The sequence below is a fragment of the Monopterus albus genome, unplaced genomic scaffold (assembly GCF_001952655.1).
Source record: "Monopterus albus unplaced genomic scaffold, M_albus_1.0 scaffold86.1, whole genome shotgun sequence".
Lineage (NCBI taxonomy): Eukaryota > Metazoa > Chordata > Actinopteri > Synbranchiformes > Synbranchidae > Monopterus > Monopterus albus.
The window spans coordinates 121,221-144,154 of NW_018127966.1; the positions used below are offsets into that span (position 1 = coordinate 121,221).

Sequence of the window (22,934 nt, forward strand, 5' to 3'; positions counted from 1 at the left end):
CCACAGAGTGCATATGTGTGAGCCTCTGTAAGAGGTTTTCTATAAGTGTGTGGGATTGTTTGTTATACTCACAGTGTCCGCAGTTTGGGCATGTGGTTGAAGCTGGACAGGGGGATGAGGGTGATGTTGTTGTTGTTGAGGGTGCTGGACAGATAAAAGAGGGAGAGAGGGAGAGAAATGGAGGAGGAGAAGAGGAAAGCAGACTGTTAGAAAGGTTCGACCGTGCCACACACTGTTTCTGGTGGCTTAAACTGTGCACAAGTCAAATTAAACTCTATCCAATACACAGGCTGGAATCCTTGTTATCTTTTCCAAACTTTCACAAAGAAAACATTTTAAAAATGGCCATAGACCTGCAGGATTGGTGATTTTTGTTCTATAGTCCTACTTGATTAAGTAGGTGGTTTCCAACTGATGGGTTGCAAAATACTGTAGATGATATACCAACCTTTTGTCTTTTATTTTTTATAGTTTACTACTTTCTTGTGAAACAATGGATTGTTTTTTCTCTTCAGGTTTCTAAAAAATATGCTCATTATGTAATGTGAGAAGAAAATAATGTTCATTGTGTTGGTTATTACATATTGAACCTATGATAAGGATTTACAAGTAGACATAAAAAATAAACAAAAATAACCAATAAGAACAAACCTAATAAGATTGTTTATATGTCTAGTAAGATTGCAGGTAAACAGAATCACATGACAGTGCTTTGTCAGTCCTGAGCGTTGCAGAAGGCCTGGGCAATTATTAGGGACATGTCACATCCTTTGCATAGTGAATATGAGCAGTTACCTTCAAGACAAAGGTACAGGCTGCTGGTGCTGCGGGCTGCACGTGTCCACAGATCTTTTATACCCTCCAGTATAAAACTGCTGAACAATGATGGTTTACTGCAGTTTACAGTGATCTGGGTGGTGTTTGTATGGGGTGTGTATGCTCATCTGTGTTGTGTTGATGTGTAATGTACTTGCCTGACAATTGCCACAGACACAAAAAGAATTTCCAAAAGGACAATAAATTGATATTAAAAAAGTTTAGCAACCACTGTTCTCCTGATATATGTTACAGAATATTGTAAATGACTGTCCACTTACAAATTACAATTAAATTAATTACAAATTAATTGTTAAACTAAATGAAATGAATGATTTTTCTTTTCCTGTAGTTTTGCAGCAAAAAAAGCAACTATTGCACAATTTCTTCATTAAAGCTGTACATTACTTTTCATGGTAGAAGAATGAACTTTTATTGTTTATTTCAGCGAATTGGATGCAGTTGTGTACCGGAAAACAGGCTGGAACAAAATCTTATGACCACAGCAAACAATAAATTTATTATATTTATTAAAAACAGAAGCTATTGTGCTGAACAAAAAAGTTCCTTGCTTTTCCTAAGGGTTAAGGATGGAGTGTTTGCATGATGTAGACCTGGTAAAGCTCACTAGAACAGCTTCTGTAATTCTGGGTTATGTAAATAAAATTTTTTATTTGAAATGAACAACTGCATAACACTACATTCTCAAGTTCGAACATTCTGCCCAAGGTGATGTTATTGTGCCAAGGCATAACATAGTGTTTTCACTCATTATTTATTAAAACACACATATTTATGAACACAGACACCCTTGATGTGTGCTTCTTCCGTCTCTAACTCATAAAGCATGTCACTGCTGTTTCTAACTATGTTCTCTCATAAACTACACTCTGTCTCATATGTAGTATCGACCTAAGGTGAAATGAAAAACAAGGCTGACTGTCATTACAACCAAACTCTCTCTCTCTCACACACACACACACGCATACACACACACACACAATCCAACTCAGTGTTGAAGAAATACAACGCCTATTGATCCTTTGTGGTTTTCATGTACAGAAATGGAAACAGAAATCAGAGCAGAGGGGGAAAAGTACAGAAAAGATGCTATTCCATCAAAGCAATCCACAGGGGATCAGACTGCACTGTCAGACTGGTACAAGCTGGTAAAGCTGCATATACAAAACAAAATAAATCAGAACAAAAGCGGGTCCCTCGTGCGCTTAGAAATTACATTACAGCAGAACACAAGACTGGCAAAGATGTACAATTCACATTATAAGTTCATAATGAATATGTGACAGTAGAGCAGATACTTTATGATTTTTATTGATTTTCACTAAAATCCTTGATGCTTTTTTAAAAAGTATCTGTTTAGTTTAAACAAGTTTTCACCCAGATTTTATGTCCCCACATGTTATGTTTGCTGATGCTGCTCTACAGCTCTAACAAAATTTACAGTTCAGAAATTGCTTGCAGCGTTAGAAAATAAAGCACACTGGAAGATGCAAATGAACTCATCATGCACTGGTGTACCAGTAATTGGATTTAAAAAAAAAGGATGCGTTTTCAGCCAGATGTTTTTATTATTGATTTTATTTTATAATTAAAATAAAGAAATAAATCAGCAGATTGATTTGAGGAGAAAATCAACAATTTACAGAAAAAGACCACTGAAAACACGTAACTGAGAGAGTTGTTTTGCATTAGTAATCTAGGGATTTACCAAAATTTATAATACAGTGAAATTTTTCTGGTTGCTTGTGGGAGACAACACGGATCATTAATATCACTGGGTGGAAAATAGGACTAGTTTCCATATCACCCGAAACTTTGTGCGTTTAAAAAGTCATTGTTTCGGGAAGAATGAAGACTGAGTGGTCATTTTTTTTATCTGAAACCCATTAATTTTCCACATTGTGCTCTAATGCTTTCAAACAAGGACAAAGTCAGCTTTCTTTCTGAAAAAATTACTATTTCAAGATGAAAGGACTTTTTTATAGCAGGCGCAATATGTTTGTGCCTAAACATACAGTGTGACCACAGTGAAATTTGCTGACAAAAATCAAGGATGGTTTGTTTTACGTACTGTCGTCACAACTGTTCAAAACAGGCTCAATACCAGGGGTTTGCTGTGTTTGTACTAACACCCACACGCCCCTAAAATAGCCTGGTTTTCCTTCAGTCTGTTGATGTTACTACTTTTCTTTCTTTAATTCTCTCTCCTTCTGATTCCCTTTCTACCTTCTCCTCCCTGCCAGTATAGCCTCAGTGGCCTTGGTAGACGGATAAAGTTTCACACTCCCTCTCACATACACACACGCATCAGGAGTGCTGCTATGGTCAGCCCTGTCAGGGGTGATTCCACTCAGTATATATAATTTAATTGTGGAATAACAATAATTTCCCTCAGCAATTTCCCTGTCAGTTTTTCTCCCACTCACTCCGTTTAACCCCCCTTCACATCCCTCTGTCTTAATAAAGTAGCGACTGGACTGACTTAAGCCAAGATAAACACTAAAGACAACATTTAGAGATCCACAACTATGTTTTATATTGTATCTGTTTTTCCGCCCATTTTATTTTACACACCTCCCAGCCATGGTTGTGCTCTAACGCCCAGTTCAGACTATATGATTTGAATCCAATAACAGCCTGACATAATGGACGTAGGGCATCGGAAGTGACATATGGCGTCAGACACAACAATCGATCGTTTTATCTTGGATAGTGTGTCAGAATTTTTTTCAACGTCTACAATGAGGTAGGGCAACGTAGGACCACAGCTGGCTCTTCTGTTCACAATGCTTTGGGCATATTGGACTGAACCATATTCATTAAATATCACAGTCATACAGCTAACGTTAGCATAGTGACTTTTGCAGTGAAGTGGCTACTCTATCAGGGCTAGCTAGCAAATTTTTGGTTTTACTACTGGCTTAAAACATTTATTTTTAACTGCTACTTCAAGTTCTCCATGAAGCAGAGATAACACGGGCTGCTGTGCTCTTTGTGCAACCCACAGACAGGTTGACGGTTGCCCCCCACCCTTTATATGCTTTTCCAAACACAAGCAGCCAGTATCACACACTCTTCTCCCAGTCCCTGGCACCTCCAGGTCGTGAACAACGTCAGGCTGTGATTTGTCAGGTATCAGCGTGTAGTCTGTCATAATCTTTGACTCTATAATTGTGTAATCTGACATAGTGGCCATCGTATCAGACAAACAAATCATGTAGTCTGAACCCGGCTTTAAAAAAAAATCAAAGATAGACTTGGATTTTAAGTGCTTGCTAAAAAAAAGTGCATTTTGGCAAAACTAAAATTGCTATAGGAAGCTCACCCTTGAATTTAACTAGGATTTAGAGAATATATAAATGACAGAGGATCTTGAACTAAAGCATTGTGAGAAGGGAATTGGGAAACCAACATAATACTGTACACGTGTGATGGTCTACACTTGACTCAAGTCTTTGGTTTTACAGTGCAAAGTATCTGATTGATCCAGACTTTCCAGTGGTTCTGCACTCCACCTTATGCCTGTCTAAACTTTATAACCCTGCAGCCCTGACAGATCCCAACGCACCATACTGAAGTCCACCACAAAATCACACAGTGCAAACCCGGAACTTTGGCCATGTGGTCATGATCCCATTTATTAATGTTTCACAACTGAAATGGTATATGGTTAGGAAAATACTTTGTGTATTAGCATCCTGTGCTGTAGCTGTTTCCAAAGCGGCATTATACTTTGCTTTGCTTTTTCCCACTTGGCCTTTCACTTTTCTGTTTTATGGCTGATTTCAGGACTGATGTTATAGTTAATGTTGCTTCATATCCCTACAGGGTGTGGAGGTACAGGCTTAAGGATAGTGCTTCAAATGATTTATAGGTTAAATAACCTGCTTAAAAACACAAAGATTTCTAGATGCACTGTATACTATCTTAATTTTTTCTCCCCAGGTGGATCTAAAGAAATTGCCAGTATTTCTATCCAGTGAGTAAAGGTATTGCAGACTCTATTTTCTTACAATTATTTTTAAAATTAGTAGTTTATTAAAACAAAAATTCCTTCCTTCATACAAGTTTTACTACAGATTTAGGCCATGTATAAGGCCAACATTTTACTGGAAGCTTGCTGCCTCGCAGATGAATTAATAGAGAAAAGCCTATGTTTTTGCACTCACACTAAAAGAGAGCTCAAGGGCTGGTTTCAACACTGTGACACACAATGTTTCTATTACAAAATGCCTATTCAGCTCTATTTTTTCTTTTTTTTTTTGAGACATGGTGCAGTGACCGCTGTAGTGCAGGATAGCTCCGTGATCCATCAATGTGTGTGACTAAACGCGCCTGTATATGTGTTTGCTACTATTAAGTGTGCATTCTTGAGTCGACATGTGCAGTACATGCTGGTGTGTGTCTGCATGCATGTGAACTTTCGATGCACTGGTCTTTGTCTTGCAGTAAAAGGGCCTCTGCAGACAGTGATGGAGGAGGCTCTTTAGCAGCAACCCACTGAGGAGATGCTGTTTGCGTGTGCTTGTGTGGTTGTATGAGAGTGTCTGTGCGAGACAGAGAAAGAGAGTGATGTTATCATACTGTTGTTATACTATACAGCCTTATATTGGTATACTGTTTACTTGTCCTCTGCTGTTGCCTTACATAAGGATATGTACATGCACATTGAGAGCCACTGTACCACAGTCAAATTCCTCGTGTCCAACATACCTGGCCAATAAAGCTGATTCTGATTCTGATACTGTGTGTGTCTTTGCTGCAGCCTACAAACTGAGGTCAAAGCCTCACTTGTCAATCTTTCCACCCTCCCTCACAAACACACATTCTCACATACACAAACTTTTTTGGGCCAAGCCTTTTCTGTTGTACTTTTAGGATCCTGAGCATTAAGCTGTGCATGAAAAATGCCTTTTAAAAGCTCTCCAAAATAATTTTCCAAAACAGCTTTTGACCATGAAGTTACTTCTTTGTATTTGACAGCTTTACTGTGTTTTGAGGCTGGAGGAACAAAACAAAGGGCAGGTGAACCACGTGACACATTGCTCCTTTGTCATGTTCTCAAAACAGAAAATAAATCAACCTTCTGCTAAAGTGAAGTTTTTGTGAATTGATTAAAAGATAAAACCCTGTATCCAAGCGGTTACAGCGTGGCTAACCATGTACTTGGCAGAACACTGTGTGCGCAATGTCGACTCCAACAATTGGGGATTCACTGTAAATAAAGACTAGAAAAAAAACACAAAACAAGAGTTTCCACCTTTCATTGGTTTCTGAAAGGCCTGACAAACAAACTTCTGGCACACAGGCAAATTCTGATAGCCTGATATAAGTATGTTAGGTTTAGAAAATTGCAGATACCCACTTTTCTTTACACATTTAATACTGCATATCTGATATGTCCAAAAACTCTTTAGTACTAGTCATAAAAAAACTGAAAGGCCTCAGTATCATCATAAAAGCTTAATGGACATGGTTATTTTGTGGGATCGAGCCAGTAAAAGACAGTTCTGGTTTATATCAAAATTCTGCACGCTCACTAAACCCCTGTAACGTCACGGTCGTAAATTTATTTTTATCTCAAAGCTTTGCTGACTCGCCTGTCATACTGAAATTAAAATTGCACACAGTGGCTTTGTGGTTCAAGACAATCACCATAAAATCACAGTTGTTACCAGCCGTTTGTCATGTACAGTAAAACTCACCTGGAGTAAAATAAATGTAAATGAATCTTCGCAGATAAAGATTAAAAATGAAGAATTTTTAGAGGTGAATCTCCAAAAAGGAAACCTGTGTCTCTACACATCTAAATGTCCATTTGTGTCCATCTGGTTGCTCCTGAGTCATATTCACTTGTATCTATTTGTGTCTGGCTCCACCAAGTCTGAGCTGCTGTAACGCGTCTGTGTGAGTAACAAAGAAAATTTTATATCAGACTCTATTATGCTCAATCAGCCTTAACAGACAAAGATCAATACACCGATGAATGTCTGAATTACTACAGCCACTAAAACACAACACGGCAATGTGTAACTTTATGACTGTGATTGCAACCAATATTGACTTCATGTTCAATATAATCATTCTCTTTCATAATCACTAACATCAGTTCTGGTCTGTGGAGGAGAGCAGTGATGACTGAATTAACAAACACTGTGTAAAACTAATCATAAAAAGTACCTTTATGCAACAGTATTGTATGTTCATTGTAGTGTTTAGTACTTTTAGCATGAAATAAATGTGTAAACATACTGTATACTGCAAAAGGTTTGTGTATCAGACTGACTTCAACAGTAGCTGGCGTTCATTTTCAGTATACATTTAAACAGTAGTGGAAGAAGTACTCAAAATGTTTACTTAAGTAAAAGTAACAATACAACTGTGTAAAAATACTCTGACGGTCATTCAGCTTTAGAACAAACATACTAACATCAAAATATACTTAAAGTACCAAAAGAAAAAGTACTCATTATGCAGAACAGCACATTTTACATTAAAAGATATTAAATAATGGGATTATAATTGTTGACACATTACGGTGTACATGACATTTAATGCTACTAAACGTGGAGCTCATTTTAACTACCTTATATGCTTATGATTTGAAGGAGTGTGAATTTCCTACCAGGGGTTAATGAAATCTGATGATTATATTGTTTTATGTTTTTAATCTGATTCTCAGAAGTAACTAAAGTAATCAAATAAATGTGGCAGACTATAAAGCACAACATTTGCTTCTAAAATGTAGTGAAGTCAAAGTATGAAGCAGCAGAAAAATAAAAATACTCAAGTAAAGTACAGATACCTCAAATTTATACTTAAGTACAATACTTAACTTACTACACTTAAATGCCTTTCACAGTGCATACATTACTCTGCCCATGTAAAATCACAAGTGTATTTAAATCATCGTGGAATATTAGACTTTACTTTTTCTAGCACTGATGTCTTATTTTAGATGGAGGTCAGGGTAAAAACCATCTGGTCCACTTGGACCTACTCTGAAATCTCAAATCAATACGGCATTGTGGGAATGAAACCACAAACTGAAAGCACAACAGAGCAATTTTATGACCCTACTTACAACATTGCTACTACAATTGATCAAACTGACTCTAGTAATTGCAGACATTATGTAGCAGTCTTGGATGTGACAAAACAAAGATTCCAGAAACCTACACCATTTTTTTTTAATCGGGGTCTTATTAGATAAAAATCATTAGTGTTGTGGTGACCATTTGTCTCAGTTTACCTTTTGAGCTGCTCTACAACCAAACTGCTGTCCTCCTACACCAGTAATACTAGCATCTAAGCACTGGGAGCATCTATCACAGGTCTTCACTGGTTTCAGTGACTAATCATGAGTGATTAATCATCATGCCAGGTGACCAGGTAAATGCAGTTAACAACCTAAACCTGGCAGCTAGGCGTTTAAATTAGCACTAAGGTCACACCAACATTTAAAAGAGCAAAAATCTGACACAAAATCAATTTATTTTAGCAAAAACAACAACAACAAAGAAAAAACATTAACCGAGAATTTTTCTGATGTCACACTTAACTTAGGATAAGAAGAACTACAGCATAAGGCATCAGTACTCAGCTATGGTGGTACAATAGCTGTGTACAGTACATAAGATGTGTCACTTCTTGCTCAATGAAAACCAAATATATTAATATTTTAGAATTCACCATGTGCAAACATATTATTTGAAAGCAACTGTTAGTGTGCAGCGTATCCTGCTGCAGTAGTTGTTGCTTTGACGTGTGTTCTAACTCTCTTTCTGAGAGTTTTCCCACACAGACGCTGAAAAGGGGCCAACTATCAACAGTCCTAAAAGACTCTCTGAGTTGGATGAAGAGCCCTCAGCATCTTCCCTGAGGCCTCATTATAGCTTGAGGAGAGGATGCGATAGGGAATGCACGGACACTTCACTCCATTTGTTTAACATCTTCATTCACTCACTCTTTCAGTAGAAAAAGTGAGAGAGCCCCAAAATCTGTCACACTTTCAATAAAATAGGTAATATGATCATTTAACCTCTTTGCTGTTTCTATTCACTCCTTCACCACCAGAAAGATGGTGAAGAGGGGGCACCCGTCTATGAGAGATCTGGAAGTATGTGTGCACTTATGCATATGCATGCTTGTGTATGTACAGCAGGACAGCCATACTCTGTCTCGCTGAGTCAGACACTGAGACCCATCGACCCTTGAAGTATCCTGGTGCTGTGGTTATATATATACAGGTATGTGTATCTGTTGGAGGGTGTAGGTGAGTGTGTGCACATGCATCATTGTAAAGGCATATGTTTGGTAGACAAGGACAAGGATGTAACTCCATGAGAATAAAATTTTATGTGTCTGTATAGATGTATATACACCCTTCTGTGTTTGGGGTTGCTGTTGGTGAGGTCATGTGACACACAGATACAGAGAGAGAACGGGACATGTGAAAAATTGCCTCTCCAGTGTGTTGATCAGGAGATTTCAACTCGTAAGTTATTTTTGACCCTGTTGACTTTACCATGAGCTCTAAAGATCTATGAAGTCTGCAAACAGGCTTTAAGGGCCCTTAGGTATAAGAGTTAAGGGCTTTTAGCGGTTGAATTGTCTCATATTTGAACTTTCCCACAGGGTTTAATGCCTGCTTTACTGCTTTTCACTGGCAGCCTGGTGTTAAATCGTGTATACGCGAGTGTTTTGTTTGTGTGTGTGTTTTTGTGCTTGTGCTTCTTTGTGTATATGTGCTGCAGCATATGTGTATGTGTGTGTTCAGACTAGTTTAATAAACTCTCAAGTGTTTGCACAACCAAAGTTGTGCAATTTACTCCTCTCATCTAAGAGAAAATTGACATTTTCAGAGTGTTGCCACAGGAAACCACCCTGGGAAAGCTCAACTGTTTACAACCCAAAACAAAAGGGCACTATGGGGTTGAGATAATTAGTAGCTAAGGTACAATATTTTCTGGCCAAATCTTGAGCTTTGTCATATATTATGTCTGAAATTATATTTATGACAAAGTGAGCGCCTGTCCAGGGTGTACCTCGCCTCTCGCCCAGTGTCAGCTGGGATTGGCTCCAGCCCCCCACCACGACCCTCTTCAGGATAAGTGGTATAGATAATGGATGGATGGATAAAGTGAGTGTGTGACTGACCACTTATTAGGCGATGTGCACAACAGAGAATATTTTCTCTCAAAGAAACAAATGTTTATTGTTAAACCCTGTCCTTTATTATTCTGTTGAAATTATAGTTGCACAAATGGAGACAAGAAAAAGTTCCTGTATCTGTGCTTCCATTAACTGAATAATGGATGTTGGCATTTTTCCTCACTGAGACCAGAAGGTGCTGAGCGCTGCAAGCTTTTCCGATTGCCTGAAGGACAAAAGAAGAAACTTTGTCCAATAATGTGCCACGCTCTTGGCAAAGAGTTATAACAGATTAAAACATGAAATACGAAGGTGCCTCAGTGAAACAATGAAGCTCTTTGAAGTGGGGTGAAAATGAAAAACTAAACGTGGAGTAAAGTTTCCAAAGCTGCCAATAAAACCGCAACCTGATGATGGTGATTTTAATCAAATTAACTGACACTAAGTAAACAGGGATACAGGATGATTATCACTGGACAATTCCATGTGGTTTGGCAGGAGGATGTGTGTGTGTGTGTGTGTGTGTGTGTGTGTGTGTGTGTGTGTGTTTAGGAACATAATATCTGTTTTTTGCTTTCTGAAGAAAGAAAGAGGTACAAGCGAAAACTATGGGAAGGGTGAACACAGACATGTCAAATATGACACCATTACACCTTAAATGAGAACAAATTAGACTGCAGATTGCCTCTTTTCTTTCCTCTGGTCTCCTCCCATCTCCTCTCAATTGTCTTTAGCTCTGCTTGATTTCTACCTTAAATCGCTTCTCTCTCTCATCCTTCCCTGTCTCATCACCAGCCCGCTTTCCTGTCCTGCCACCCAAAGGGATGTGATTAATCGTGTGTGGGTCAGGTTGCTGGCACTCCCATATCTGATGCTGTTCCCACCTCTGCATAAGCTCTCTGCTGCGCTCCTCCTCCAGCTCTGTGAATTGTCTGCCATTGACCCAGTGTGTTACCTGCATTACTGTTTCGTACTGTGAGTGCCCCCCTGCACTGTAGAATAGCCAGAGCTGAACATTTACTGACATATTCAGTTGCTTATTTTGTGTCAATACTGGTTTGTAAAAAATTGTTCATAATGTTGCTCACAAAACTGATTTTGTAGCCACTTCCTCCTCTGTCTGACAGCTGCATTCTACCGGCTCCACTCCTATTTCCTTACATTCCTCTTTACGTTCTCCCACGTGCATGGCTGTCTTTTTCCTCTTCATCCATTCTACCTCCTTGTTCTTTCACCCTCTCCCTCATTTCCATCTTTTTACCTGCAGTGGACACAATCAATAGTCACAGACTCTCATCTCATTTTAAGGCCCTGCTTCCCTTTTCCTTTCCTTATCCCTCCACCCTGCTCTGCTCCAACTACTTTATGTAAATCCCAAACCAAACCGCTGTCATTATTTTGAGGACAGTAGTTACCTTATATGTGTATCGGAGTCCCTCTCCTCAGGCATATTCTCTGTTTTCCTCTTTTTCTTCAGCAAATTTTATAGTTATTTCCAAATTTGCATTTTTGCGCTGGTTGATGACCCTTTCTCCTGTTGTTTTGACCTTCTTCTGTTGTTTTTGCCTTTTCTCTCTCCTTCCCACACTGCCTCATCCCTCTCTTTCTAACCCCCCCCATCTCTTTCTCAGGTCAGACCCTCAGTTTTTGCCAGAGTTCTGGTTGCTGCCAGGGTGTGATGGCGCTGCTGAGCCTGCTGACTCAAACAGAAGCAATATGGCCAGCCAAACCAAAATCACTGAACAGCAGAAAGCTGAACTGCTTTATTCTCTTCTGACCCCTCCACACATGCACATATACACACACACACACACACACACACATGCGCGTGCGGACAAATACATATACAACAAGATGTAATTGAACATACAGGGCACAAACATGGACACTTAAAAACATGGATCCACTTTAATTGAATTTGCCTCCTCAGAAACCTCTATGCTATGCAAACAAACGCAGAAACACACACGAACACCCACACATCAGCCTTTGCTAAACTTTAGGTTCAGGAACAGTTCGTTTCAGGGGCTTCGATCCAGCGCCCACACGTAGAGGATATAAGACAGATCTGGAGGCAGGACGGGACCACAGAAATGCAATCATTACTGGGGGGCGGCTGTGGCTGGACACACACCAGCTGCACTGGGGATACTCTGATATGTAGGGCAAGCACACACACAATCACACACACAAATACTGTACATGCACACCGTTTTTGTCTACCGACTAACTCTTTTTATATACAGTGGAGTTGCACAAACAGCTACTCTAACTGGCCATACGAGTTCGAATTACGCTTAAGTCAAAGGATGTGTGTACATATATACACAGACAAAATCCATTTCTATTAGAACAAACAGGCAGAACTCCTTCAGTCTTTTGTATTTCTTCACAACATCAGAACACAACAAACACTTAACAGCTTATAAATTATTTATCTGGACACATATTGTCTTGTTTATTGGTTTATTCTTATTTTTCTGCTATTTAATGCACCAGCAGCTGCAGTGTGGGGAAACAATACATATGAGTGGATTTGTTAAAACGTTAACTCTCAGTCACATCCAACTGAATGACTGAGACACTGAAAATGAGCTCAAAGTATGGCATGGGCTTTACAGCAATTTGGCTGATTTATTCACTCTGACTCACAAAAACACTGATGTTTTCCTAAGTCTGGTGTGGTCTTTTATATCAACCTCATATTATACTTTGTCATTATTTAAGAATGTCTCGCCTTAATCTTAAAACAAGGTGTTTAATCACCACTTGGTTCAATTTATTATTAAGGGAAATTGTAGAAAACCTAAAAGACAGATGCATATGTTAGTTGATGTAGTTGATTAGGACACTGACAGTGTTTACAAAAACTGGTCAATATTCCTCAGTGTTTTATTGAGCATGAAGTTACTAATGTACTACATGTTGGAACAAGATACAGGGTTTAGACAAGTGAAAGGAAGCTGCTTTTCATCACTGTGTGGAATGTTAGCTCTCCCACGATGCATCATTCTCATATAGCATGCAAAACTGACAGTAGAAGTACTTTTGGAATCTTTTGCATGTGTATATGAAATGATTTTCTTATACCAGAGGACTTATTGTTAAAACGTAATGATAACACCAATCCTCATTCCACCACTTCTTTTAAACTGTGTTTTCAAACTTTGACACATGACAAAAAAGAAAGAAAGAAGTTTGAGGAGGCCTAAAAATGAGGCTGAGAAGTCAACGCTCAGTGGGCGGAAATACAATTCACTGCCTCCAACTTACAAGCTTGATACACATCATTCTGTTTTTCTTGCTGTATTCTAGTCTCACTACTTAGTTGAATAACCACTGAACTGAAACATTTTTCATACCTACAGTAGCAGATTTTATAATCACTCTGAAAAAAGGATGAACAAGGATACGGTGGGGGATGACAAAGGCAAAAATTACAAGAGTGAAGGCATTGAGCAAAGTGGATGAGAGGAGCAAAGGGAGGAGAAAACTGTACATAAGAGATGCGTGAAGGCATTGAGCAAAGGATGAGAGGAGCAAGGGGAGGAGAAAACTGTACATAAGAGATGTGAGCAAAGAGGAGGACACACACCACAGAGAAGATGAGATAAAGGAGGAATGGGAAAAGAAGGAAATGCCAGAGAGGAAATGTTGTAGGGGGAAATGATTGAGAAAAGATGATAGAGACAATAACAAACAAGGTGGAAGAAAAGGAGAAGTCATGTTAGAAAAAGAAAAGAGGAATGAAAAAAGTGTCTGTCAGTGTGTGTTTAGGTGAGAGTTACAGGCAGAGTGAAAGTCACCTTGTGGAACTACACTGCACTGAGCGGCTCTGTCTTTCTCCCCTTTTGAATTATGGCAGTCATGGTTTGGCCCAAATGCTTCTGCTACACACACACACACACACACACATTCTTTTTGCCTGTCTCTTTCACTCATTCCTTTTCTCACTCTCCCATTCTCTCTCAGTGGTACACCATCGTCCAGAAAGCTGTACTCCATGGAGAAACGCAATCATAAAATATACAGCTGTTCTTTAGAGTGCATCTCAGATCCTTGGATGCTTTGTGTGTGTGGCAGAAGGGTTTTGGTTGGGTTTGTACTATAATGCCAGGGTGAGTCCTTTGTTTTGTCCCCTACTTTTTTTAAACAGTTTTCCATTCCTTTCTCCATCTGTCTCTCTTTGTCACACCCTGAGTTTGTGTGTGTCCTGGTCATAGTTTTCTGACACACTGAATTCTCTTCTCATTCACTCTCACTGTCTTTAAAGCCCAGTCCCACCTTGTCCCCTCATACCATTTTCTGTGGTATCAGCAGAAAGGTAGGCTGTCATGCATGGGGCAATCAAACAGACACACATCAGATAGCCTTCCATCTTTTTTTTTTTTAAACACTGCCTACATGCAAAAGATGCAACCACTAAAGGCTTCTCCTTTATCTAAGTCTGTCATCTGCAGCACATTTGCTTTTCCATGCTGCTGCTCCTGTAAATAGCTTCAACACAGAATAAGTCTGTGCTTCCTGTTTCTATGCATGTATGTGCATGAGTTCTTAAACATATTTTAATCTATTTAGATTTATAAAAGTGTAAACTAATGATATTTGCAAACTCTGTTCCTACTGAACTTTAAACAACATTTATATCATTAAAGACATCACAAATGATAATTAGGTACTTTTTGCAAATCCATGTTTGGCATTCGGCTAAATCTCTGTAACTTCCAGTAAGTGACTGTGGAAGAATTGAGTTTCTGGCTAAAAGACACTTCAATACTTACTGAACAAAGTAATACTGAACATAGAGTGTTTGCTTTTTTGGGGACTGAACTACAAGCAATGATCTGACTTCTGATGGCATTGACAGTAACACCTGCACACAGACGGAGATAACAAGTGGCTTCAGAAATCAATAATGGTCACATTCACACACCGCCATAAAGTCACATGCCATACCAGAACATGAGGTTCACTAAAGACGTATAAAGCTATAGCTGTAGAGTCTGCAGATATAAAGCAGTTGTACATGTTACTGGCCAAGGAACTACAACGTGAAAAGAAACAAACAAACAAAAAAGTAAAAAAAAAACAAAAGACAAAGTTCAAGAGTACAACAGAGTGCAGTGTTTTCAGGGTAAAAGGTGGCACTACACTATATTCCCATCACCTTGTAAATTAACCACTTTCAGACGTGACGATAGATGATTCACTGAAAACTCACCCTCTTCACATTTTCTGACCAAGAAGCCCTTTTAAAAAATGAAACAGATTAATTATATTTATATCTGAAAATGAACAAGTACTTATCAATTTTCATTAATCTTAATTGCCAGGAGAATAAAAAAAAAAAACTGGAGTTGAGAGATCAGTGAATGAAAACCACATCTAATTCAACTGGTTGAATAATTATTAATTAATCAGCTTCATATTAGCCTGACACTGCTGCTCTCCACTACTCCTGGTGTTTCTAGAGGCATACACACATGGACACACACCACCCACACACAAATACTGTACACACACACTGAGCGTTGTGTGATTGTGTGTGTACGTGTGTGCTTCCATGCCAGAACCATTTGTGAATTTATGATTGTGTATGCATGCATTTATTTAAACCCCTCTGCATGTTTTGCCTCTCTGTGTGAGTCACTCTCCCTCTCAGTATATGAGTGCCCTTTCGCCAGCTCATTGGGATGCATGGCGTGAGCCCGGCGACTGAGAGCTGTCCAGGCTAGCTTTGGAGTCATTAGCGTGCTCGTTAGTCCAGTTATGTTAAATCTAAATTACCATTCATCATCACACAGGGACCCATCATTTATTCTGATGTGGCCTGGCAGACACACTTGCTAACTGGATTAACTCATTCAAAGACACACAGACACACTTGGTGAAGCACAGTGGAATTTCAACTCAGGCGTTAGCTATTTGATAAATGTTTTAAAATAGATTATATATTATTGATTGAGACATTGCAGGGCATTATCAGTGATTGGTTTGCCCTTGTGAATGCAATCAATCTAAAATCAGTGCCCTCCTACAATGCCACTGGATAAATCAAGAAGATACAGTAAGAGCTACAGTATGATTTTTGACTAGGCGTTCGACTGGACACAATTGGAAGCTAAAGGTTAAAAAAGTAAGGAAATATTCTATAATATACTGAATATTCTACAGTTGTTAATAAAAAATATAAGCATGATCAAATGGTACATGAAAAAGTATGTGAAACACAATTCAAACTTATTATTTGGGGGATAATAGGAAGTTTTTCCTGCTATTCTGCATTTCATATTGATACAAATGAACATAATCATATATGGGATGCCTACAGGGAACAGCAAAGGAAGGCCGGTCTGCATTCAACACTGGCGCTCAGCAATAAATTAGCTCTCACTGTGTAAAAACGTACACACACGCTGGCACACATAGTCATTAGTCGCTACAGGAGGAATGCATGCCATCTGTGCTGACGTGATTGCAAAGACGAGGAATTCGCGGGAATCAAACAGACAAAGTGGATCAAGCGGCTCCTCTGCCAAATATAAAGACTGTGTTTATCGCATAATTACATTTCCACCTCTGCTGTGTTTATTGGTTTTACACGTTCGAACACATACAGCTCTGACACTAAAAGGCTTTAACGAAAATGGTGGATTCAAAGTATTAGAGTGAAAACAGACTGTGAAGTTGTAGAGTTTCACAGTCATGGTACTCATCTCAGTCGCGCATTAAAGGAAAGTCAGGTTCAGGTTTTCCCTCAGTGTGCTTGTGGCAGCATCACAGCTTTGACCAGTGAAACATGAAATGTAAATTTTTGGAGAAAAACAGCCTTTATTTTTGTTCTTTGTTAGTCAGAGCACATTTCTCAGCCATGCATTACTGAGAAGTTCTTTAGCAAATCCCCTTGTGCTTATGTAGCTCTGACCTTTGTAACAGATACAAGGACCAAAGACTGCCTGTAATTGTTTTCAACAAATGAAATTTATTTCCAAAATAGAAAAAAATACTCATAAACTTTAGCAGTACCAATTTGAAGGATGAAAGATATTTTTCTTCACTGTTAATACTTCAAATTCCCAGTCATGCATCAATAACCCTCGTCATTAGGAAAATCACTTTTACAGAATTATTGTGCTGCTCTAATTGATTGTGATGGGTGTTTAATGACAAATAGGACAAGGCCACCCTGGCTTACAGTCTGTTCATGCACTTAACTGTTATTGTAGAAAGAGAAAAAAGATTTAAGGAACCAACCCAATGCAGACACCTTTGAAACAACAGCTCTTTTCATATAGCGCATTCAGTGCTACTAATTCCTGGCTGGGCATCACAGAACGCAGTCAAAGGAAAGTCAATTAACTGTTTCGTGTGGTAAAACAAAGAATAGCACCGGATTAGGCAGCTTGACTTGTTGCCACTGTTGAAAGGATCTGTTTGCTCTCAGTGTTAATGCTGCTTCAGTTCTGTTTTAATCATTATTTCATGCTTGCTTAAAAATTGCAACCATGATCTTTCCATAATTTTAACCAGGTGTTTTAAAGCCCAACCTACAGTAACACTAACCAAGTGTTTAGTTTTTTGCACAGTGACCATAACAAGGGGTTTGGTGCTGCAAGATCATCATCATCAGTAGGAAAGTAATAGAATCAGGGCTGATCATTCACACCTCTCAGCTCCCAGCAGAGCAGAGACACTGTTAAAGGGCACTCTTGATGCTTGATGTTAAGAGACACCGAATGAGTGTTTCTTCATTTCTCTGCCCAGTGTGTGGCTTTAAATTACACAACATGGTTTGAAACTGACACAACAGTAAATGCCAAATGTCTGCTACATTTCAATCAATATGGTGCATCCACTACAGTGGTTTATGTTTCCAAACAGTAACATTTGCTTATATTGCTTCTGTGACACAGAATCTGATCTTGGCTTGTTCTGAAACTTTGTCTCTGATGAGCACAAGGCACTGCTGCTTCTCGCTATCTGCCTCTTTTTGAGGCTCTGATCAAAATTGTAACTTCCTGTTCCTGTTTTCCATCAACATGTAGACTTTCTAGAGAAGATAAGATTTCAGCGAAAGTATAAACTCATTATTTAGGCCATGAAAAGTGTCTCCTGGTAGACACAGTAACATTTTGCTAGTCCTGTATACTGCAGGAGTCCTTGTGGATAAGCCTAAAGCTGACAACTTCTCAGCCAAATACTTTCTGACACATTACCTAAAATTACCAGAACATGCTGATTTCCAATATGGCAGTACGCAGGTCAGTGAACACAGCCCAGTGAAAAACAACACGTTGGATATTAAGGAGGGAAGAGATGACCCCCAGCAGAGGTCAGTTTGCCAAAGAACAGCTTATAGCAGGTGGTATATTCAGAGATCCAGTGTGACTGACAGGTGAGTGTAAAACCATGTTTATGCTACCTTTCAAGGCAAATGTGAAGGCAATTAGCTTTTCTCTAAAGTTTATTTATACAGTGAAGGCAGGTGCTGTTGTGTTGTGGAAGTCACCTTGTTTATCCATTCACTGGGGTGACTTGAATTCATAAGAACCTGTTTTAAAATCGAGGTTTAAAAAACATCATAAATATATTACAGAAAAATAATGAATATATTTGAACTGTAGCTGATAGATGCCGTATTTTTTCTTTAATTACAACAAACATATGTTCTTAGCACTTTGTCATACAAAAATCTTTAAAATGTGCAGTATACTCACATGCAAATATCAATCTAACTTGCAGCTGTAATAAAATAAAGTCTGCATATTTTATCCCATACTTGCAGATTAATATTAAGCTGGGGTGTCCAACCTTACTTTGAGTAACCCTGAGTCTGTCTGACAGCCTTGGTGGTCTGGAAACAACAAAGGGCCAAATTGTGTCAGTCAGTCAGACATTTGTTCCATCAATAATTAATTGCCTGCATGCTCTCCTACCTCTGATCCTTTCAATCTATTTTCTATCACTGTCCTTTTTATAAACCACTAACATCACATCAGTGTTTCCTCTTGCTTTTCTGTCTCTTGCTTCATCTTCTTTTCACTTTGTGATGTCTTTTACACCTTTGTGTCCTACCTCTCCTTTTTCTTTTGGCAACAAATAGCAAGTTTCTGTCTGCCTGCTTTGTCCACTCTTGTAGCTGTCTGTTTTATGTATCTGTCTATACTGCTCTGGGTGTTTTTTCTCAACTTTTTCTTTGTCTTCTTTATCTCCCTGCCTTTTTTTGTTTCCTTTTCTGCACCCATATCTTCCTATCTTCTGCCTCCATATCTCTGGATTTCCCTCCTTCCCTTTTCCTCTGTATCACCTGATTCCTCCCCCCCTCCCTCACCTCAGGTCCAGCAAATAAATAAATGATGTCCAGGAAACTAGCTGCTTTTACAACACAGATACCACCCTCTTTCCATCCTCCCCCAATCTCTCTGGTCTCTTGCCTCTTCTGGCGAAAAAAGAAGAAAGGATAATAACCGCAGTCCTTTGGAGTCTAAATAAATCATAGCCTGGCACTGGCTTGCTTTTACAACACCGATCCTCCACTTTCATCCTGGCAGCCATGAAAGAGAGTGCAGAGAGAAGAGGAAGCGAGAGAGAAAAAGACTATCTAAGGACATAAGAGTAAAGAGAGCACATATCAAAGGAAATGGTGAATGTAAAAGTGTCTTTAGTCGTATCTGTCAGGAAGCAAAACTCTTTTGTCAAACTGAGACATACATATAAACAACGATTCAAACCTGCTTACCATGAATAGAAATGAATTATTTGCCAGGCACCCATGTATCAATGGGAAGACTTTGAGTGTTTTACACCACCGTCACCAGTATGTATTTGATTTTATATGCTGCTCCAAGGTGCTTTAGGATGTGTGCACGCTGCAGGTGAATGCACTCTACATCTCAGACAGGGCTGCACACATTAACATGTCAAAACAATGAAAAATGTGCTATGCTTCAGTTTATCTTATTGTAAAATAAAAATAACATAATGTATTCATGTCATAACAATAGGAATTCTTAATAAACAATCAGTTTGTGCAACTAAAAAATGATTATGACTTTTGTGATGTATCTATATTTTACAAAATCTATACTTTGAAATGCTTCATAATTTTAACGCTATTAACAAAAGAATTATTAAAACACAGTCCATCACACATTTATTTCAAGTGAATAATTACAGTAACATTAATAAAACTAACAAACTAAATTCATTTAGCATTTTCAAAATGAACCCGACACCCCAATATTCTGCTTTGACTTGTCGACGCTGCTGCTGTGAAACATATTAAGCTGCTCTGATAAAGCCTGGTCTACCAAGAAACAGCGGCTAATTAAAAATGACTAGATTAATTAATGTGCAGATTCGTTAGTGGCACACTCACACAGCGCTGCGCTTCTTTCAATTAACACGACGCATATACACACAAATGGCTGAAACACACATGCACAGGGTCTCAACAGCTATCCCTTCACCTGCCAGTCCACATGTCGGCTCTTCTACAATATTACTGCACTGCACACAGTGACATTAAAATATAGAAAAGTATATTCACACACACACACACACACACATAAATGTATACAGTCATTTGACTGGACTGATTTTGAAGCTCCATCATGTATTAACTCATTCTTGAGTAGTGATAATGATGGAAATACATCAGTTGTGACTAGTGGATGATTCAGAAAAACACACACAGACAGATGCGTGCACACAAATATTCATAGATAAGAATATAAAAAAGAAGATAAGAAAACATAAAGATACTGGCAGACACACACACACACACACCTGCACATTAAGCCACAGGGAAATACAAATGCAAGTACACACATATCTAATACCTTTGCTAACATCTAACATAACCTCTATCACACCCATATGCTTAATCCCAGTTGCTACCAAAGATAATAGTTGTTTTCATTATGAGTATATATGTTGATTATTCTTTCAGTCAACTGGGTAATACTCTATAAGCTGTCTAAATATACTTAAAAGTCCCAATGAGACCAGGGTGACATCTTCCAACTGCATGTTCTGTTTGGCCAACAGTCAAAAATCCAGTGATATTTACAATATTTTAAATGGAGCAAAGCAGCAAATCCCCCAGGATGGAACCAGCATTACAGCTGCATGAGAGGCCTAACTACCAATTGACTAATGGATTAATTAACCCTAACTTTGACCTAAACCTAAGAGTTCTAACCTAAACCCTAAAACCAAGTCTTAACCCTCAAATAGCCAATTGAGGGTTAAGACTCAAACACAAACCAGTGCTCAAAAACATTCATGTAGCAACAGCTTAAGTGCCCATGTGCACACGCACATGTGCACACCAACCTGGCGGTGCCGTCACATGACCTCCAATCACTGTTACCTCTATCAGACCCATTTTTGTATGATGTTCACGAAATGAACTCCAGGAACCGAACAGATGGGGCTGTGCTCGTGGGTGAATATACATACATCTGTGCCTGAGTGTGTGTCTGTGTATATTAGGATGCTCAAAATGAATATCAATCCAGTGGCAGAATTGCATACGGCCCTTCATGCCGATTGCACATGTGCTCAAACACGTCCACACAAACACACACACACACACACACACACACACCTGCCTTTATTAAAATGTCACATTCAGTGAATATACTGTGTGCTATCATGCTGTCTGCTGTGAATGGAAACGGCTGCGTATTTACAGTGAATTGTAAATCCTGCAGAGCACTCAGCTGTCAGAGTCTTATGAATTGCTAATATGCTGTATCTCATGCTGTCGATGCCCCCCTATCTGCCCCCTATCACTTCCATTGTGCGCTGAGCAAAAAGTGAGGCTGGGAAATCAAAAAAGCTAACTTTGCTAAAAGGAAGTAAAAGGCAGAAAGGGAACCACAAGGCTGAATTAAAGATGTTAGGATATATTTTTACCATCTCTAGCAAATTCAAGTTTATATTAAATACTTTCAGCACAAAAAGATCTACAACAAAAATCTCTGCTTTCTTGATGTGCAGTAGTATTTGGATTGTGGTCTTCAGTGAAGCTCCAAAGTACAGAACCATTTTCCACTGTATCCTCTGCTCTCTTTAATCATTCATGTAAACACATTAGGCAGACTGCACCAAGAACAATATCACATCTACAGCACAATCTCTCTGAGCCTTCACATTACAAAGACCTTTATATTTAGTGGCTTCAAGAATAAAATGTATATTGCACATAAAACAGGAGTCAAAAACGATCGTTATTTTACTTAAAACTTTTAAAAGAACACGATACCAAATTTTTCATAAACTGCAACTCTGGCTTGTATCATGTCTGGAGCACATTTTATGTATTTTACATAAATGTCTCTGGTGTTAATAGTCAGTCTCCTACAATGTGGCTTTATGTGATAATGGGACAGATTTCCTTCAGAAGAGTCCAGTTAGACTTATATTCTTCATTCAGGGTCAATGTCTGATCAAGCTTCAACTTCAGCTCTGTATTAATAGTAACATGAGTCTTTTCTTGTGAGTTTCACGTGATGGACGTCAATCATGTCCACCTGTAGTGATCACCCGGCATGTATCCCGGTGCTATGTAACCAGGAACAGACAAACTAGAGGTTAGGACAGTGATGTCAGCCTTCTCTCTATCCTTTCCTCCTCTCTGCTGTCTCCTCTTCTGTTCCCTTCTCCTGCCTCTTTTTTTGTTCTTAAGCGTCTCTGTCTTTCTTTTTGTCTCAGCCTGATTTACTATATACTTTTAACCTCTAATAAACATATTCAGGAGGAATATCACTAACGGTTTTACCTCTCAGCACCATACAGCAGAATATAAATGCATTGCCAACGACCCTGCAGACAAATGAACCAATGCTTGTGCCAACCAAAGAAGTGTGTTTAATGTCTTTCCAGCTCTGTTTATCACCAAATTAAGCTCTGACACTATAAACTTCATGTACTGTAGC

At 38.8% G+C, this 22,934-nt stretch overlaps 1 protein-coding gene across 1 annotated transcript in view; it reads right to left on the bottom strand.

Annotated features, from left to right (window-relative positions):
• slit3 (slit homolog 3 (Drosophila)) overlaps positions 1-22,934 on the bottom strand; it is a 241,060-nt gene that overhangs the window by 76,245 nt on the left and 141,881 nt on the right. Inside the window, exon 8 of the mRNA XM_020607480.1 lies at positions 73-144. Within this exon, the coding sequence (XP_020463136.1) occupies positions 73-144 (72 nt within the window). The remainder of the gene's footprint in view (positions 1-72; positions 145-22,934) is intronic.